The 20,938-nt window shown below is 45.1% G+C and overlaps 1 protein-coding gene across 1 annotated transcript; it reads left to right on the top strand.

Moving 5' to 3' along the window:
• Positions 1–610: 610 nt before the first annotated feature.
• On the top strand, positions 611–20,387 carry LOC115155832 (insulin receptor substrate 2). Its single transcript, XM_029702808.1, has 2 exons — positions 611–4,226; positions 20,007–20,387. Exons 1-2 carry the CDS (start codon positions 890–892, stop codon positions 20,009–20,011), a joined length of 3,342 nt encoding a protein of 1,113 aa, XP_029558668.1. The 5' UTR covers positions 611–889; the 3' UTR covers positions 20,012–20,387.
• The last annotated feature ends 551 nt before the right edge of the window (positions 20,388–20,938 follow it).

Below are 20,938 nucleotides of genomic sequence, written 5' to 3'. Positions count from 1 at the left end.
ACATAATTGCAAAAATGAACATTTATAACATCAAATAAAATAAAATGTTATTGGTCACAAACACATATTTAGGAGATGTTATATGCGAGTGTAGCGAAATGCTTGTGGTGTAGCGAAATACTTCTGCTTAACGTTACATGCCTACATTCCCACGAACTTCGATCAGTTTATGCACTCTGAAACTTCTGACAGACACTGTTCTTATTTCATATCAATAAACTGATAATTGACCATGTCCTCAATAATTCTTATTGCGCACAAACCTATTACATCAATACTTAACCCAAATAGCCAACACGATCTGTGATAGGCCTCTTAATGAATAAGTTGATCAATTGCCCTGGGAGAAGAGTATACACGTAAGCGGTTATGCATAAATGCATCATAGATAGATGAGCGGGTTGACAGTTCCAACCGTACCCAGGGTGAGTCGGAAGAGGGCAGGAGTGCGTGTGTGTGTGTGAGAGTGTGTGGGAGGGCTTTCTCTCCCATCTGACTGAGTCTTTCACTATCATTCAGCCCTGTCCACCAATGAGCCCATGATCTCATCAAATAGACGGATTTGCAGGTACGCCCCTTCGGTTTGCACCGCCCAGTGTCAGTGTGTGTATTTTTCCCTGCCCTTCTCTTTTTTTTGTAACCAACGCTTGATGTGTAGAACGTCACACGTTGTTTCTCTCTTCACTTCGGTAACTTAGCGATATGGGTTATTTACTGTTAAACTGTTACATACGCCGGACGCACAACCGGCGCCTGGAGTGAAACAGAGCCTTCGAGAGATACGGACTATAAGCTACAGAGTTGATCTCTCCAGCCTTCGATACGTGAGGATATAACAACAGGTTAAGGAAAGTGAGTTGTTTAAAAAAAAAACAAAAAAAACGATAGAATGGCAAATCCCCCAAATACTGGAGAACACTTGTTATCCAACGCGAATATTAACAATAACAAAATAAAGAAATGTGGATACCTCAAGAAGCAGAAGCACGGACACAAGCGATTTTTCGTTCTGAAGGAGCCGAGCGAGGGCTTCCCTGCTCGGCTGGAGTACTATGAGAGCGAGAAGAAATGGAAAAACAAGTCGGCGGCAAAGAGAGTTATTCCTCTGGACTGCTGCCTCAATATCAACAAGAGAGCGGACTCCAAACACAAACACCTTATCGCCCTCTATACCAAGGACGAATATTTTGCTGTGGCAGCAGAGAATGAACAGGAGCAGGAGAATTGGTACAGAGTCTTAACTGATTTAATGAGCGAGGGGAAAGTGTACTCAGACGGCTCCGCATCCAATTCCGCGTCCTCGCTGGTGGGGTTTGATGAGGCGAACTACGGGATGATTACGCCGGTAACGGCGGTATATAAGGAGGTATGGCAAGTTAACCTAAAATCCAAAGGGCTGGGACAGAGCCGGAATCTTACCGGAGTGTACAGGCTGTGCTTATCCAGCCGGACTATCAGCTTTGTAAAGCTCAACTCGGATATTGCGTCCGTCAGTTTACAGCTGATGAACATTAGGAGATGCGGGCACTCGGAGAGCTTTTTCTTCATCGAAGTCGGCCGGTCAGCAGCCACAGGACCCGGCGAGCTGTGGATGCAGGCTGACGACTCCGTTGTGGCGCAAAACATCCACGAAACTATCCTGGAGGCGATGAAAGCCATGAAGGAGCTGTCAGAGTTCCGGCCGCGCAGCAAGAGCCAGTCATCGGGAACTAACCCCATTTCCGTGCCCACCCGGCGGCACCACAACAACCTTCCCCCAAGCCAGACCGGGCTCCAGCGACGGTCGCGCACAGACAGCATGGCCAAAAAGTCCCCCATGAGTAAATTCACCTCCTGTAGGATACGCACTGCCAGTGAGGGAGATGGCACCATGGCACGCACCTTGCCTGTGAACGGGAGTCCCCTCAGCCCTGGTATTCACCGGACCCTATTAGGGAGCTCAAACACCATCACAGCCCAGCACTGCCGGACATTTGAATCCTCTTCCCTCCAGCACAGTAAGTCCATGTCCATGCCTCTGTCCCACTCCCCACCCACAGCCACCCCCAGCCCTGTCAGCCTGTCCTCTTGCTCTGAAAGCAGTGCTCCTCGCCCCTCCAGCTGCAATGTCTCTGTCTCTGGCTCCCCCAGTGATGGCGGCTTCATCTCCTATGATGAGTATGGCTCCAGTCCTGCAGCCCTGTACCTCACTCGCCGCAGTAACACTCCAGAGTCCCTAAGGGCAGACACCCCCCCCTCCCGGGATAGCAGTGACTTGCATGGCTACATGGTGATGGAGAGGCAGAACCAGAACGGTTTCCGCCGGTTACCAGAGCTGGACAAGGCATACCGGAAACGCACATACTCCCTTAACACCCCGCCCCAGCACAGGGCGCCGCCCCAGGTCTCCTCCACCTCATTGGACGAATACACACTTATGAGGGCCACCTATACCAGTAGCGGCCAATCGGGTCGCAGCTCTCACACCACCTCCCCAAAAGTTACCTATCCTGAGGACTATGGCGATGTCCAGATAGGCTCCAATGGTCACCTAGGTGACTGTGGCTACATGCCCATGACTCCGGGCGTTGCCCCTCAGACAGGGTGGGTCAAAGGTGATGCTTACATGCCCATGAGCCCCATGTGTGTGTCGGCCCCCAAGCAGATCATCAATCCTCGCTCCCACCCCTCTCCAGCTGGGCTGGGCTCCCATACCGACTCCCCTGGAAGCGTGTCTCTGGAGGACAGCGGCTACATGAGGATGTTCTGCGGGGCCAAGATGTCTGTGGACAGCTCCGACGGGAAACTCACCAACGGGGAGTACCTCAACATGTCCCCTGTGGACCCTGTGGTCTCCCTCACCCCCCCAGACTACATCCTCACAGACACTACCCCCCAGCTTCACCCTCACCACAGACAGCCTTACTCCATCAGTTCCCTGCCCCGCTCTCTCAAAGCTCAGCCCCAGAGGAAGGGGGTTACAGACACAGACCAGTACGTGGTGATGAGTCTACAGAAGAAGAGGATAGAGGAAGAGTCCAACTACTGTCCCGTCTCACCTGTCTGCTCCGCTACACCCCCCACCTCCACCCACTCCTCAGCCCCCTCACCCCTCAGAGCCGGCACGGTCACTCAGGAGGGGGGTCTGGTCCACAAGGGGAGGGTGAGTCGGCCTACCCGGCTGGCCCTGGACTCTCTGAGGACGCTGCCCTGTATGATCGAACACCCCCTCCCCTCTGAGCCCAGGAGTCCCGGGGAGTACATCAACATTGACTTTGGCAACACTACACGCTATCCGCCCATCTCCGCCACCACTGAGAGCTCTGGTTCATCAATGGGCTCGGTGGACGGGCTGATGAGGAGTTCCCCGCCACTCTCCGATTACGTCAACATTGACGTCAGATCGCGCTCTCCCAAACACGGCGATTCCCCTTCTTCAATAGGGCGCCTGGAGCTGAGTCCTGCACTTCCCTTGTGTTCCAGCCAGCCTCCCAGAGAAGAGCAGAGGGAGAGTGAGGAACAGGAGAAGATAATCGTTGTGGAATATCCTCTCCAAAAGCTTGCAAGCCCTGTATACCTGGTTAGTGATGTAAAAGACGACTACACTGAGATGACCTTCAGTCCTACCAACCCCCCTCCCTCTGCCTCTCTCCCTGCCACCCTGTGCCCCTCCGATACCACCACCCCCCTGCCCACCAGCCCCTCTGCCTGTGTCCAGAGACTCACCCTGAGGGGAGAGGGTACAGTGGGGGTCCCCCCGGTTCCTGTCGAGACCTTCTTCCTTGGGTGTCCGTCCCTCTCCATCCCCCCTGTCAACCCAGACAGGGGGGCAAAGGTGATCCGGGCCGACCCCCAGGGGCGCAGGCGCCACAGCTCAGAGACCTTCTCCTCCACCACCATGGTAACGCCAGTATGCCCATCGTTCGCCCCCGATGCCAACAAGCGGCACAGCTCGGCATCGGTGGAGAACGTGTCGCGGCCGGTCCGGAGCTCAGAGGGTTCAGATGAAGAGTACGGGAACAGCAACAGCCCCATGTGCCGGGAGACGTCGGCGGGCTACCAGAATGGACTCAACTACATTGCCTTAAACCTGATGGAAGGGAGCCTGGGGGGCTGCAGCACTCTGGGGGGCAGTGAGGGACTGCTGAGGTTCAAGGCAGCGTGCGGATGCAAGGGGGGCATGAACGGTTTTAACACCAGCCCCTATGCCACCATGGGCTTCAAGGAAACTGCAACAGCAGTGAAAGGTGAGCCAGTGCCGACTCTGTGTGGTGTGTGTGTGTGTATGTGTGTGTGTTTGCATGCTTATCATGAGCCCATTCATTCATCCAGGTGTTCATTCAAACAGTCAGTGTGTGTCAGTGCTTGAGTAAAGATATCGCTTTAGTGATAGCAACCCATTTATTTGGCATATCTAGCCGTTGCTAAGCAGCAGTGCACTCCAAGTTTGTCGTGTCCCAAGGAGACGTTGTGTGTTCACTGTGTCCTACTGAAGCCAACATTCTAATAATGCCAGAGAATTTAGACTGCCTATGTGGCACGGACAGCAGCTGCCTATGTGCGTGCGTGATGATCATTATGCGATAGCTCGGCACGCAGACCACGGGTTTCTATCCCTCATAGTCTGAACCCAACCATCCCACTGTAGCCAGCCAACTCACTACACTGTGGCTTACTGTACACACTAATGTATCGACAGGCAGTGAAATGGAGCTCTGCTGCCCGGCTCTAGGGCTAGCAGCTCCCTGTCACTTTACCCAAGTGGAAAAAACAAACAGACTTGCGCAGTGGTTACAAAGGCGCTGTTTATCTAGGCTGTAAACTTGGTATTTGATATACTGTTGACGCATCCTATATTTCATGTCAGTTTGTTTTTTACACGCCCTTTGTAATTAGGTGGCGAGACGGCATGATGGTTTTGAGCAACCTAGTCATGAGAGAGATATAAAATATATATATATATGTTTGCGGAAGCAATGCAGTCTTATAATGATGAAGTGCGCCCATATTGGCCTACTTTTTATGTGACAGTTTTATGTGCTGTATATTCAAGGAAAATATGAATATGGAAAAACAACCATGTTTTTCAAGCTGTTTAGTGTTCATCTGTTAGTTATTGCCAGTCCGTTTAAACAAATGCATTGGTGCTTATAGTGTGATTACTAATTAGACCAGGAGTATCAAACAACTTTTGCCCCGGGGCCACATTGGGTCTTCAACGAGGTCTGGAGGGCCGCACTAAAAATGTGTTATATTTCATTGCCCTCAAAAATAGCAAAACATTGTCTTCTATCCATCGTTTTTGGGATTTCCGATGCTCCCTGACTGTCTAGTGATTATCAGCGAGCTGGACGGTCAAGAAACGGTATCATTTCTACACAGTTTCGATTTGGTTTTAGTCAACTTAAAGTATATTGAGTTTGTTTCCCCCCCAAATGTTGTTTTCATTATTATACATTTTTGTTCGATGTAGATGTTTACTCAAACCACCAGCGGGCCAGACGACCCCTCGCGGGCTGGATCCCGATGTATGCTTGACAACTCTGAACTAGACCATAGACTTGAGATATTATTTCCTTCTCTAAACGTGATTTATCAAACATAGGTGGATGCGATGAAACATGACAGGGCAAGTTGAAGCACCATGATAAATATACAGTAAATGTTCCAGCCCTTCCAAGCAGTATAATAAGTGCTTGTAAACTGTGGTATTTGGATTGGATTAGGAGTAGCCCGTCACACCCATACAGTACATCAGTTAGCCCAAGACTGTGGGAAATATGCATGGTGTTGTGAAGTAAATTATTGAAGTCATTTGTATTCTGGATCAATGTCCCACCCAGCAGCCTTCCCTGTGACGTAGTTATTGTCTTTGTACCAGACTATGCTAGTACAAATGTACGAGAAAACATCCCAAGGGGTTCAATGATGCGGAAGATTTTTTCCTCCGCATGCTAGAACAATCCATAAGGAATAGCCAACCCACTGGTCACAAACTGGTTGAATCAACGTTGTTCCGCGTCACTGAATTGTCATCTGTGCCCAGTGGGTATGGACCAGGGTTTTTCTTATTTCTATAACACAGTTAGGCTATATGTGCTCTGAAAGGTTACCTTAGGATACAGCAAATATAGTGGGAAGTAAACTCATTTCTGTTCAAAATGATAATGGGGGAAAAAATCTATTTTGGTGACAGTTCGTTCACCTAGGAAATCACACTTCAACCCTGGTAATGTAATGTGTAAATATTGATGCCTCCCCCTATGAGACAGAGAGTTGGGAACACCAAAACATGACCTTTCACCTCGTTCTGGCAAACCTACGTGTGGTTACGTCTACTGCAGCATCAGTATCTGGTTGTACACCATTAAATAACAATTTATATATGTTTTAAGCGCTATGTCATAAGTTACCATAGATCTGTACCCATTGCATAATAGGTTTGCACACTGATGGTGAAATATGAATGACTTGTAGGTCTATAGGTAGTGGTTACACAATGTTGTTGTTGTTGAAGCTCCCCACTGACATAGTGATCTGCAATGCACTGGTGAAGGGAGCTCTCTCTCCTCCTACTCTTTCACTCTTCCTCCTTTTCTCTTTCCTCTGTCTCCCTCTCTGGCTGTATACCGTAGGGCTGGGTGCAGTCTGTGCACTGGGTCCCCCAGAAAAACAAGTGAGTCAGTTGTTTATCAGTTATCAGGTACTGGGCTTCAGGGCAGGAATGCAGGCATTGTGCAAAGGTTGCTGGGAGAGGTGAATGCTCACTTGTTTTTCTAACCTACTGGAGATGCTTTTGTTTTTTTACTCTGAGGAACTTTACAAAACAGACCATAGTACACACACACACACACACACACACACACACACACACACACACACACACACACACACACACACACACACACACACACACACACACACACACACACACATACACACACACACACACACACACCTTGCTCTGGAGAGGACTAAAAGTCTTCACACTTACTGGCCAAACATACTCAATCAAGGGTGTGTGTGTGGTTGTAGTATATATTATGCCAGTGTATTTTTTATATATATGTGCAATAAGGTATTTCTGTTGGGTTGTCTCTTAATGTGTGTTTGAGCATGAGTATGTCTGCTGAGTTGTTTTCTAGGTAGGGCAGGCAGTTCCGCACTAATGTGTTTTTTTTCTACTAAATAAGTTGAGCAGGAAGAAAGACATGGCCCTAGGCTATGGAAGGAGAGGAGATGGGAGGAGGAGGAGGAATGGAGTGACGTTAGTTTGTTTTTCAAAATCATGACAAAACAGACCACAGAGAGCCAGTAGGTAGAGGGAGGGAGAGGCTAAAGAACGAAGGAGGGGGAGAAAGATAGAAAGAAAGGGAGCAGTGTTGATCCGGTAAAAATTGGCCGTGGCTGGCTTGCCTGGTTATTTACGGGATTCCTGAAAAACAAAAGATCAGCCGGAGAAAGAACAGTTAGCTGTGTTTCCGGAACGGCCCAATACTCTGCCCCGATCAGGAATGCTGTCAGGACAGCCAGCTACTCACTAACACTCTAATCATAAACACCCACCCCACAGAGAGGCTTAGACTGCAGCCACAGGGCCTCACTGTGTATGTGTGTGTTTACTAAGAAATTACCGGCTTTTCCACATTCTCCCCTCACCATCACAAGGCGAGACATAGTCTACATTCCACATGCTCACATTAATTTTCGAGTGGCTAGATTTGAAATGCAAATCATCTGAGGCTGAAATTACCTTTTTTATTGTGTGTGTGTGCGCCTGCTGCTCTTTTGACAAACACATTATATTAGAGATAAAGCCTTCAAAACTCTTTACCTACACACCAAGGATATGGGCCTGACATCCTGTTCTAAACGTGTGTGTGCGCGTGTGTTAGTGTGACAGCTGCTGTGTGTATCTGTGTGTAGATTACTCTGGCCTTGTGTTTTTGTGAATGAGGGATCAGGGTTTGAGATGTATTAGTTTATTGGCTCGTTGAGCTGATAACCGGTCGATAGCGTTTTTGCCAGTGTTGTTGTTTTGGTTTGGGAAAATGCATACACTCACTGACAGGGGATGGGGTGAGGGGTCACTGAGTGGGATGGGGTCTGTTTAAATTTCAACACGCCCCCGTACGGCCCACCCCCACCCCTCACTATGCCCCCATCAGAAGTGTGACCTTTGAACTGGCCTTGGGTGTGCAAGGGCTGTTGGGATTAGCATTTTGCCTGAGAAACACCAGATATCAGCAAACAGAAGAAACATGCACACTATTCAGTATTTAGCTATTTATCTCCTCTACTGTCTCATTCTCTCTGTCTGACTTTCTCTCTAATCTTTATCTCTCTGTCTGTCTTCTACCTCTCTTTTGTCACCTGACGTTCTCTGTTTTTCTCTGAAGCTCTTTATCATCCCTCTCTCCTGCCTCTCTCCATTCCTCATGTCTTCCCCTTGTTTACCAGAGCTCTCTCTCTCTCTCTCTTCTCTGGCTGGGGCTGTCAGGTGTTAGGTACAGACAGAGGGAGACGGGGGAGTTGACTGACTCACTCTCTTCGTGTTTTTATTTAGGAGCTCTGACCAAACCCTCTCACCCCTTTTCCTTCCCTCTCTACCTCACTGTGTGTTTGTGTGTATGCCCGTGTGTGTTAGCAGATGGTGGTGGCCTGGGTCTTGCACCTGCGCCTCCAAGCACTGGTTATCTGGCCCTTCAGAGGGAGTGACAATACGCTAATGACCAGCACCATCTGCCACAACAACAGAGAGAGAGAGGAGGAGAGACGGACAGAGAGAAAGGAGGAGAGACGGACAGAGAGAGAGATGGTGGAGAGGGGGGTTGCTGTGGGGCAAAAAGCCAAATATCACTCTATCCCGTACCCTACTCTCTCTCTCTCCCTCTTTTACTCACTCCCTCTCTCTCTTTCTTTATCTCCCTCACTTTTTCTAGCATTAGTTTCTCTTTTGGGTAAGTCATGTGATCGAGCCTCCCAGTCAGTTGGTCTCTGCCCTCCTCTCTCTCTCCTTCCAGAGAGCCTTCTGTCTATAGTGCCTAGTTCCAGCTGAGTGCCACTGATTGGCTTTAAGAACAGACCATGGAGGTTTGTTTAATGACTAATTAAACAAGTAGCTAATCAGATAGCTAATCAGCCCCATTACAGGAATTCCTTGAATTGTCTCCTGTTTTATGGACTTTGAATAGAATAATGGCTTTCATTAATTTGAACTAAATTAGTTAACTAAATGAACTTTACTGAGGTGGTGTGATTTTAGAGGATAGCATAGCAGTGCTGAAAAAGTCTGATTGAATTGTCAGCTGCTGTGTGTGGTTAATTATAGAGCAGTCTTATAATAAACCTAGATGTAGTGGCATATTTAAAAAAAAATGTTGGTCCTCACCTGTCCTCCCTCCCCTGTCTCTCTCTTTCACCCGTCTTTCACCCCTCCCTCCCTCCCTGTCCGTTACAGTACCTTTGAGTAAACTAGGGCAGGATGTTCCATGGGTAGATAAAAACTCTGTCAATGTTCCCTCCATTTAGCTGGGAGTTAAGGAGGATTACATTCTGTTCAGGATTAGACATTGTTGAGCAGCTTGTTTTGTTTTGAGTTAGGGGAACGGAGAGCACACACACTAAGGTGTTTTTCCCAAACACTGAGGTGAGTTGGAGTTAGGATCAATTAAGCCTCATTGTGCTCATGTCCTGACTTCTCAGAAACAGGCTTCAGTCCCTCAGCCAACTACTACAGTTACATCATAACACAGCTCTCATGTCCTCTCCTCTCCGCAGAACAATGTGTATGTTTATGTTTGCCAGTCAGTCAGATGTCAACTGCATGTGTGTGGGTGCGAGTAGTGCTCTGAGACATTGCTCGTACAAATGGCTAGATTAGTGTGTTGTTGGATTACCTTGGCCATTTGTGATGAAGTTTAATCTGTCCCAGAACACACGCGTGTGTGTGTGTGTGTGTGTGTGTGAACGGGTGGGGTGGGGTGCCTTCTCCTTGGCAGAAGGTAACATTTCAATTGAAAAAGAAATAAACACGTGCGATTTGTAATAATAGAATAGAAATGGGTGCTGGGCTCTCTTTAAGGGCTTGTGCCGTGACTGAATATAATTGCCCAGCATGTGACATGATTTTAAATGAACGCATTTCTCCCCGTGCACAGAGAAGCACTTGGCAGTCGGACAGATGTGTGTGTGTGTGTGACTAATGTAATATGCGATTTCGATAATGACTTTATACAATCAGAGGAATTGTAATGGCTGTAATGGTAGTGATGGTTATTGTCTGACCTCGTTTAGTTATTTAGGCCTATTTGGACGATGCCAAGCCGTTTTTACGTGGTCTCCTCACCCATTCCTTCTTATCCTTCTTTCTTTGGTTCACTCTTTTTCCCTCCCTCTTCCTTTCTCAAAAATTGGAATGTTCACATTTCACATTATTTTTTTAACACAACCCTGTGCTGAAACAAAAAATTGACCTCCCCTCCCTACATACACAACTACCCCCCAAATACACATACACCACTACCTACATACACCACTACCCCCCTACAAACACATATACCACTACCTACATACACCACTACCCCCCTACAAACACATATACCACTACTTACATACACCACTACCCCCCTACATACACATACACCACTACCTACATACACCACTACCCCCCTACATACACATATACCACTACCCCCCAAATACACATACACCACTGCCTACATACACCACTACCCCCCTACATACACATATACCACTACCCCCCAAATACACATACACCACTGCCTACATACACCACTACCCCCCACATACACATACACCACTACCCCCCTACATACACATATACCACTACCCCCCAAATACACATACACCACTACCTACATACACCACTACCCCCCACATACACATACACCACTACCTACATACACCACTGCCCCCCCACATACACCACTACCCCCTCCCCTCCATACATACACCACTACCCCCCCCCACATACACCACTCCCCCCTCCCCTCCATACATACACCACTACCCCCCTCTCCTCCCTACATACACCACTACCCCTTACACACACATACACCACTACCTACATACACCACTACCCCCCACATACACATACACCACTACCCCCTCTCCTCCCTACATACGCCACTTGTTGTGTGATTAGCTGTCTTTGTGTGTGTGTTATGAATGTATAATGTGTTTGTTATGAATGTGCTAAAAGTGTGTGTCTTTCCTGGAAGCTTGTGGGTGTGTCTGTGTGTGGGTGGCCTAGATAGGAGGAGGAGCTGGCCGTGTTAGCAATGTAAACAACGTGGATGTTGTTGTTTGTTTGGTGTTTGTTTGTTGTTTACATACACTCCTGTGGGCTCTTGACTTGCTGAGAAAAGAGAGAAGGAGAGTGGAGAAGGGAGAGTGATGGCTGATGATATTACATCTCCCCATGTCCCCCCTCCCTCTTCAGGCTTGGCAGAAAGGCTACATTGGGGTAAGTCCTGTTAGGAGAGCTACAGGCCTGTTATGTCTGAGCTATGTTACTGCTAGTAGAAGTATATAAATCAACTACTGCTAGGAGAACCATATAAATCAACTACTGCTAGGAGAACCATATAAATCAACTACTGTTAGGAGAACCATATAAATCAACTACTGTTAGGAGAACCATATAAATCAACTACTGTTAGGAGAACCATATAAATCAACTACTGCTAGGAGAACCATATAAATCAACTACTGCTAGGAGAACCATATAAATCAACTACTGCTAGGAGAACCATATAAATCAACTACTGTTAGGAGAACCATATAAATCAACTACTGCTAGGAGAACCATATAAATCAACTACTGCTAGGAGAACCATATAAATCAACTACTGCTAGGAGAACCATATAAATCAACTACTGTTAGGAGAACCATATAAATCAACTACTGTTAGGAGAACCATATAAATCAACTACTGTTAGGAGAACCATATAAATCAACTACTGCTAGGAGAACCATGTAAATCAACTACTGTTAGGAGAACCATATAAATCAACTACTGTTAGGAGAACCATATAAATCAACTACTGCTAGGAGAACCATATAAATCAACTACTGCTAGGAGAACCATATAAATCAACTACTGTTAGGAGAACCATATAAATCAACTACTGTTAGGAGAACCATATAAATCAACTACTGTTAGGAGAACCATATAAATCAACTACTGTTAGGAGAACCATATAAATCAACTACTGCTAGGAGAACCATATAAATCAACTACTGCTAGGAGAACCATATAAATCAACTACTGTTAGGAGAACCATATAAATCAACTACTGCTAGGAGAACCATATAAATCAACTACTGCTAGGAGAACCATATAAATCAACTACTGTTAGGAGAACCATATAAATCAACTACTGTTAGGAGAACCATATAAAACAACTACTGTTAGGAGAACCATATAAATCAACTACTGCTAGGAGAACCATATAAATCAACTACTGTTAGGAGAACCATATAAATCAACTACTGTTAGGAGAACCATATAAATCAACTACTGTTAGGAGAACCATATAAATCAACTACTGTTAGGAGAACCATATAAATCAACTACTGCTAGTAGAACCATATAAATCAACTACTGCTAGGAGAACCATATAAATCAACTACTGCTAGGAGAACCATATAAATCAACTACTGCTAGGAGAACCATATAAATCAACTACTGTTAGGAGAACCATATAAATCAACTACTGCTAGGAGAACCATATAAATCAACTACTGCTAGGAGAACCATATAAATCAACTACTGTTAGGAGAACCATATAAATCAACTACTGTTAGGAGAACCATATAAATCAACTACTGCTAGGAGAACCATGTAAATCAACTACTGTTAGGAGAACCATATAAATCAACTACTGTTAGGAGAACCATATAAATCAACTACTGCTAGGAGAACCATATAAATCAACTACTGTTAGGAGAACCATATAAATCAACTACTGTTAGGAGAACCATATAAATCAACTACTGCTAGGAGAACCATATAAATCAACTACTGTTAGGAGAACCATATAAATCAACTACTGTTAGGAGAACCATATAAATCAACTACTGCTAGGAGAACCATATAAATCAACTACTGTTAGTAGAACCATATAAATCAACTACTGTTAGGAGAACCATATAAATCAACTACTGCTAGGAGAACCATATAAATCAACTACTGTTAGTAGAACCATATAAATCAACTACTGCTAGGAGAACCATATAAATCAACTACTGTTAGGAGAACCATATAAATCAACTACTGCTAGGAGAACCATATAAATCAACTACTGCTAGGAGAACCATATAAATCAACTACTGTTAGGAGAACCATATAAATCAACTACTGCTAGTAGAACCATATAAATCAACTACTGTTAGGAGAACCATATAAATCAACTACTGTTAGGAGAACCATATAAATCAACTACTGCTAGTAGAACCATATAAATCAACTACTGCTAGGAGAACCATATAAATCAACTACTGTTAGGAGAACCATATAAATCAACTACTGCTAGGAGAACCATATAAATCAACTACTGTTAGGAGAACCATATAAATCAACTACTGCTAGTAGAACCATATAAATCAACTACTGCTAGGAGAACCATATAAATCAACTACTGTTAGGAGAACCATATAAAACAACTACTGCTAGGAGAACCATATAAATCAACTACTGTTAGGAGAACCAACTAGTTACAAAAGCACATGTTTACTGTACTTTAAACTATTGTACTAGCAGTACAGTAGTGTGTGTGTGTGTGTGTGTGTGTGTGTGTGTGTGTGTGTGGTAGAGTGTTCCTGGCCTGAGAGATGCAGGTCTAAATAGAGCCAGTGAGAAATACATAACTCATGTAGAGAGCAGTGTGTACGTGTGGGACGGGGTAGGGGTACCTTCCAGGGATGGGTAGGGAGGGGTACAGAATAACGGGTTCATTTATCCCTCCCTCTCCCCCTCCCTCTCTATCTCTCTCCCTCTGTGATCAGCCTGTGTAAGATTAGCTGTGTTAGGAGAGGTTGTCTTTCTCAGCTGACACACTGCACTCAGCATGGCTGGTTGAGTCTCCACTGATAAAAGGAGATTGTGATGGCTGGGCAGGAGTGTGTGATTAGTAACCAGGGATGTGTGTTTAGAGACCTGGCCTGTGTGTCTGAGATGATTCAACTCTGATTCCCGGCAACTTTCCCTCATCCCCACTCCCTCATACCCCTGTGTCTGCAACCAACAGGTCTGAACCGGCCCTGCTTGCACACACGCATGGCCTCACCACATTCCCATGTCTGTGTGTCAGGTTGACTGTGTTACTCTGGTTTTCCGACCCTTTCCTCATTTCCCTGACCCCTCAGGGAAAGTGACTGGGCCTTGGTGTAATTGGCCCTGTGAAATTCAAACTACTACTGTGAACTTTGCCCTCCCTCTTCCCGTCCCACACATACAACACAATTGACCACTCAGAGTGGTGTGTGTGGGACAGGGAGAGTGAGGGCAAAATTCACAGCAATTGTTTAAATTTCTAGTTTGAACACAGAAGTGAGAAGGCATTTTATCAGCTGTGTTGTTATGGTTACCCACATGAAAAATGATTACAGTTTACTATAGAATTCTACAGTACTTATTGTAGAGTTATATTGTAAACTGCAGTATATTGTAGAATACTCTACTTCACACTGTAGTATCCCTCGACCATGTGTAATAGTTACTATATAATGTTGTAGTATACTGTAGAATACTATAGTAAATACTACTGTATTATCAGAGAAAAAAAAACACCACAGTGCAAAAACACCACAGTCCGCAGACCACACTTTTTTAACTATAGTAAATACATTATTTCATTTGCATATATCCTGCCCATTACCCTCCCCCATATCGCAATTTGTGCCACCAATAATTGCGAAACCCACATGCCAAGAATAGACCATATATTGTGTTCCCTACATGTTATAGAAAACAGCAGAAGTTTTGAAATATCTGTTCAGAACCTGTTCCTACCTTCCTTCCTTCCTTCCTTCCTACCTTCCTACCTACTTACCTACCTACCGGTTATGGAAAATGTGGTATTTTTTTATATTTCTCCAGTAGGTTTCCTGAAGGAGAAAACTTCCACTTCTATGTCAAAGAAAGTACTACAAAACACTACAGTAATGTCCAGAAAAACACTACAGTAAATACTACAGTATAGTACAGACTGCAAAAACACTACGGTAAATACTACAGTATACTACAATTCGCAAAAACACTACACTCATAACTATAGTATACGGTATACTACAATTTTCTTTTACTACAGGACTTCAAAGATGGCGTCTACAGACATGGAAACAACTTCGCAATATTTTGTTTTTTTGTGTGTTATTTCTTACATTATTAGCCCAGAATGTTTTTTGTGTTATTACATACAACCGGAAAAACTCTTTTGGATATCAGAGCGGCAGTAACTCACCAGCATTACGACAGAAATACAACTTTCCCGAATTGGATCCTTTGTTTGTACCCCCCCAGGGCAATTGAACTTATCCTAGAGGCGGAGTAGAGGTTTTCGGAGTGTACTTTTAGTCCGACTCATGAGGCGTGCACACAATCCACCGCTTCCGAGTATATTACTCGCTAATGTTCAATCCCTGGACAATAAAATAGACGAGCTCAGGGCGAGAATCTCCTTCCAGAGAGATATCAGGGACTGTAACATACTCTGTTTCACGGAATCATGGCTCTCTCTGGATATACTGTCCCTGTCCATACAGCCAGCTAGGTTCTCAGTACACTGTTCAGACAGGAATAAAGAATTCTCTGGGAAGAAGAAAGGCGGTGGTGTATGTTTCATGATTAACTACTCATGGTGTGATTGTCCTTTACCTCACAAGTCCTTTACCTCACAATCAAATGCCGACCATATTGGCTTCCAAGAGAATTCTCTTCGGTTATAGTCATAGCCGTGTATATATCCCCTCAAGCCGATACCAATGACGGCACTCAAGGGACTACACTGGACTCCAGAGGCCGCATTTATTGTAGCTGGGGATTTGAACAAAGAACATTTGAGAAAAACACTACTGAAGTTCTATCAACACATTGACTGTAGTACTCACGCTTCAAAAACTCTTGACCATTGTTACTTTCCCTTCCGGGATGGCTACAAGGCCCTACGCTGCCCTCCCTTCGGCTAATCAGATCACGACTCCATTCTGCTCCTCCCTTAAGGCAGAAACTCAAACAGGAAGTACCCCTGCTAAGGTCTATTCAATGCTGGTCTGACCAATCGGAATACATGCTTCAAGATTCTTTTGCCGACGTGAGTAAGACATTTAAGCATGTTAACCCTTGCAAGTCTGCCGGCCCAGATGACATCCGTAGCCGTGTCCTCAGAACATGTGCAGACTAGCTGGCTGGAAAGTTTACAGACATAGTCAATGTCTCGCTATGCCAGTCTGCTGCCCCCACTTGCTTCAAGATGTTCACCATTGTCCCTGTACACAAGAAAGCAAAGGTAACGGAACTAACTGATTATCACCCTGTAGCACTCACTTCTATCATCTTGAAGTGCTTTGAGAGGCTAGTTAAGGATCATATAACCTCCACCTTACCTGACATCCTAGACCCACTTAATTTGCATACCGTCCCAATAGATCCACAGACGATGCAATCACCATCGCCCTGTGCACTGCCCTATCCCATCTGGACAAGAATAATACCTAAGTAAGAATGCTGTTCTTTGACTATAGCTCAGCCTTCAACACCATAGTACCCACCAAGCTCCTCATTAAGCGTGGGGCCCTGGGTCTGAACCCCGCGTTGTGCAACTGGGTCCTGGACTTCCTGGCGAGCCGCCCTCAGGTGGTGAAGGCATGAAACAACACCTCCACTACGTTGATCCTCAACACAGGGGTGCGTGCTTAGCCCCTCCTGAACTCCCTGTTCACCGATGACTGCGTGGCCACACACGCCTCCAACTAAATCAGAAAGTTTCGCAAACAACACAACAGTAGGCGGCGGAGGAGGAGGTGAGGGCCCTGGTGGAGTGGTGCCAGGAGTAATAACCTCTCCCTCAACGTCAACAGAACGAAGGAGCTGATCATGGACTTCAGGAGACAGCAGAGGGAGCACGCCCCTATCCACATTGACGGGACCGCAGTGGAGAAGGTGAAAAGCTTCAAGTTCCTCAGTGTACACATCACTGACAATCTGAAATGGTCCACCCACACATACAGTGTGGTAAAGAAGATGCATAGCGCCTCTTAATCCTCAGGCGGCTGAAGAAATTTGGCTTGGCCCCTAAGACCCTCACAACACTGGGGGCACACTACAGCACCCGATGTCACAGGAAGGCCAAAAAGATCATCAAGGACATAAACCACCCGAGCCACGGCCTGTTCACACCGCTCCCATCCAGAAGGCGAGGTCAGTACAGGTGCATCAAAGCTGGGACTAAGAGACTGAAAAACTGCTTCTATCTCAAGGCCATCCCTGTTAAGTAGCCATCACTAGCTGGCTACCGCAAGGTTACTCAACCTTGCACCTTAGAGGCTGCTGCCCTATGTACATAAACATGGAATCACTGGTCACTTTAATAATGGAACACTAGTCACTTTGATAATGTTTACATACTGCTTTACTCATATCTATTCTACTGTATTTTAGTCACTGCAATGCCGACATTGCTTGTCCTAATGTTTATATATTTCTTAATTCCATTCTCTGTACATTTAGATTAGTGCGTATTGTTGTGAATTGTTAGGTACTACTGCACTGTTGGAGCTAGGAACACAAGCATTTCGCTAAAAATATGTATGTGACCAATACAATTTGATTTGATTCATGCTATAGTTAACTATAAATGCTATAGTATACTACAGTGAATACAGTAAAGTCCCCAAAACACTACAGTTAATACTATAGTATTTATACCATAGTATATAGTATAGTACTTTTTCATGTGGGTAGTGTGCGTTATTAGGTGTAGTGTTATATGGTTTTGTAAACCTCAGTGTTTCCCCTAGGAAATGTACCGTTTTAAAGCATATTTCCTGAAATTCTACACATTTTGCCGTGGCTTATGCCATATTCTTATGCTATCTGAGTGTCTCAAACATTATCACAAAATTAATTAGATTCTCCCTGACTGTCTATTTTTAATTTTGGTGATTGTTAGTTTTCAACAATGATCTTATTAAGAAAGATATACAGTGCATTCGGAAAGTATTTAGACCCCCCCCCAATCAATCTACACACAATACTCCATAATGACAAAGAAAAAAGAGGTTTGTGTCTACAAACTTTATATATGGTTTTAGTCGTTTAAGTTTACACTGAAAACGTTTTGCGGAAAATAATAATAAAACATAGATTTTGGTAAGGTTGGACAGCTATGAGGTTTGGTTCACAGTACCAGGCTAGTTCCTGCTTCCTGGTTTACTGTCTCAGACAGAGCACAGCACATGGTGAGACAGGGTGTCTGTGGAAGTGGGTCAGCCCCTCTAATGTGCTTAGCCACTTAATGGAGACGTTAATCAGCCTCTGTGTGTGTGTGTGTGTGTGTGTGTGTGTAAGAATAACTCCTCTATATACTATAGTATACGATGTACTGCTCCTCCTCTGTGACTGTGGAGTTTTGGGTATAAGCAGTGCACTTGTATTTACCCCATTCCTCTTTTTCTCCTAGTTGGTGGGTATAGGGGATCAGTAGTCTGGAAAAGTACCAGTATTTTAGTGTTTTGGGCTGACCTTTTGGTTTCAAGTTCTGTGTGTGTGTGTGTGTGTGTGTGTGTGTGTGTGTGTGTGTAACACTGGGGGTTCTGAATTGGGGGTTTGTTTAAGAGAGTGACGATCACATCGAGCTCTGTGAAAACACCTCTTGTTCTCTGCTTTGAAAAGGGAGGAGTGAGTGAGTGAGTGAGTGAGGCATTGCTATGTGTTGTTAGCTGAGACTTCCGCTGCCATGTGAGCACTGCATGCAAATCACACCGCACAAACAAGTACACAGGAGCAAGGGTGAGAGAGAGAGCTTCCACAAGGACAGAAAAACACTGTGTGTGTATACGTACATGTTTGTCAGTGTGTGTTTTGTTTTAATCACATTTCCTATTGCTGCAGGATTATTTTCCTGCTGTAATCACTGGTTCAAATTTAAGATCCTACATCTGTATATGCTTCTGTGAGTGCCGTATTCTTAGCTGTGGGTTGGTTCTTATATCCTTGTGGGGACCTAAAATAACCAAAAGTCCCCACAAGGATAGTAAAACAAGGAAAGTTCACCCTCATGGGGACATTTCCCAGGTCCCCATGAGGACAAAGGTTATTTTACACTAAGGGGTTAGGTTTACGGTTACAATTAGAGTTGTGGTTAGAATTAGGGTTTGGGTGAGGGGTTAGAAGTTAGGGTTAGGGTTAGAAATGTATTTTAGGTTCCCATGAAGATAGAAGAACATAATGTGTATGTGCGTGTGATTTATGAGGTTGGAATGGGAGCCACAGGAGAGAAAGGTCAAACGGTGTATCCCCACTCTGTTACCAAGTATGGAATAAGTGCTCTTCAGCAAGGGGGAATGGTGTGTGTGTGTGTGTGTGTGTGTGTGTGTGTGTGTGTGTGTGTGTGTGTGTGTGTGTGTGTGTGTGTGTGTGTGTGTGTGTGTGTGTGTGTGTGTGTGCGAGCGAGCGAGCGTGCGCTTGTGTGTTTGTCAGCTCGGAGCAGGTGCTTTTGCGGCAGGGGGAAAACAGTGGCATTTAGCACCATGCAGCTGACGTCTCCAATGACGACAAACACAGACCCATACAAGCACTAACTGACACACACACACACACACACACAACAACAACACACTCATGCATACACACATCATTTTCAAAGGAAAAGATAGCGAGAGCGTAGTGGGACAGAAAACGGAATGCATTCCTATGCCTGTATGTGTAATTTGCTAGTAGATACATATGGCAACCTATTTAACCAAATCCCATCCCTCTCTGTTTCTCTTTCTCTCCAATCAGATTGAACACTGATGGCACCGCCCCCTCTTACACCCCCTGTTCCTCACTCCCTCTCTCTTGTTCGCCTGGCTGTGAATGAGGGATCAAGCTGCAGCCTAGTGACGAAGTCGCCACGCAGACAGCTGGACCATGTGCTGCAGTAGACAACCTTTAACCTCCACCATCCCCTCCCCAGGGGTCAACGGGACCACCATCATCACGCAATGTGGACACCCCCCCTTCCAAGCCTCCTATCCTCCCCACATTCGGCACCCAAATATTAAGGGTCCGTCGCTGCTGCTCTCTGAACAACTACAAACACTTAAAGGACTGTACTCATCGATGATTATCTATGTACATACAAAGTTACTTCTGCAAAATAATGATTATAATTATTATTATTATTCCACTGGTTTTCGTTTGGCTTTGGCTGACAGGGCCAGTTACCCTCACTTTAATAACCTGTGAACCAAACCTGGAGATATTCCACACACTCCCACTCACACACGTTATATATACGTACACATCACATATTTATTTATTTATGTGTTCACTTTGTTGTGTATATGTGTTTGTGTGGATGTGTACACTAAATTTGTACTAAAGAGTTGGCATTTTACGAACATATTCAGTATATAACAATGTACTAAGTTAACAGTTGCTTAAAAGCCTACCTCAGAGCAAACCAGGTTAGTACTTATTTACACACCAGAAGTGTACAAAACATTAGGAACACCTGCTCTTTCCATGACATAGACTGACCAGGGGAATCCAGGTGAAAGCTATGATCCCTTATTGATGTCACTTGTTAAAGCCACTTCAATTGAGACATGGATTGTGTATGTGTGCCATTGAGGGTGAATGGGCAATACAAAAGATTTAAGTGCCTTTGAACGGGGTATTGTGGTAGGTGCCAGGGGCACCGGTTTGAGTGTGTCAAGAACTGCAACGCT

Source organism: Salmo trutta, chromosome 20, assembly GCF_901001165.1.
Source record: "Salmo trutta chromosome 20, fSalTru1.1, whole genome shotgun sequence".
Taxonomy (NCBI): Eukaryota; Metazoa; Chordata; class Actinopteri; order Salmoniformes; family Salmonidae; genus Salmo; species Salmo trutta.
The sequence above is the reverse complement of the archived record's forward strand: the minus strand, read 5'-3'. Positions and strand labels throughout refer to the sequence as shown.

Excerpts from the sequence above, each read along its gene's own strand:
- LOC115155832 (XM_029702808.1), top strand. The coding sequence starts at position 890 with ATGGCAAATCCCCCAAATACTGGAGAACACTTGTTATCCAACGCGAAT.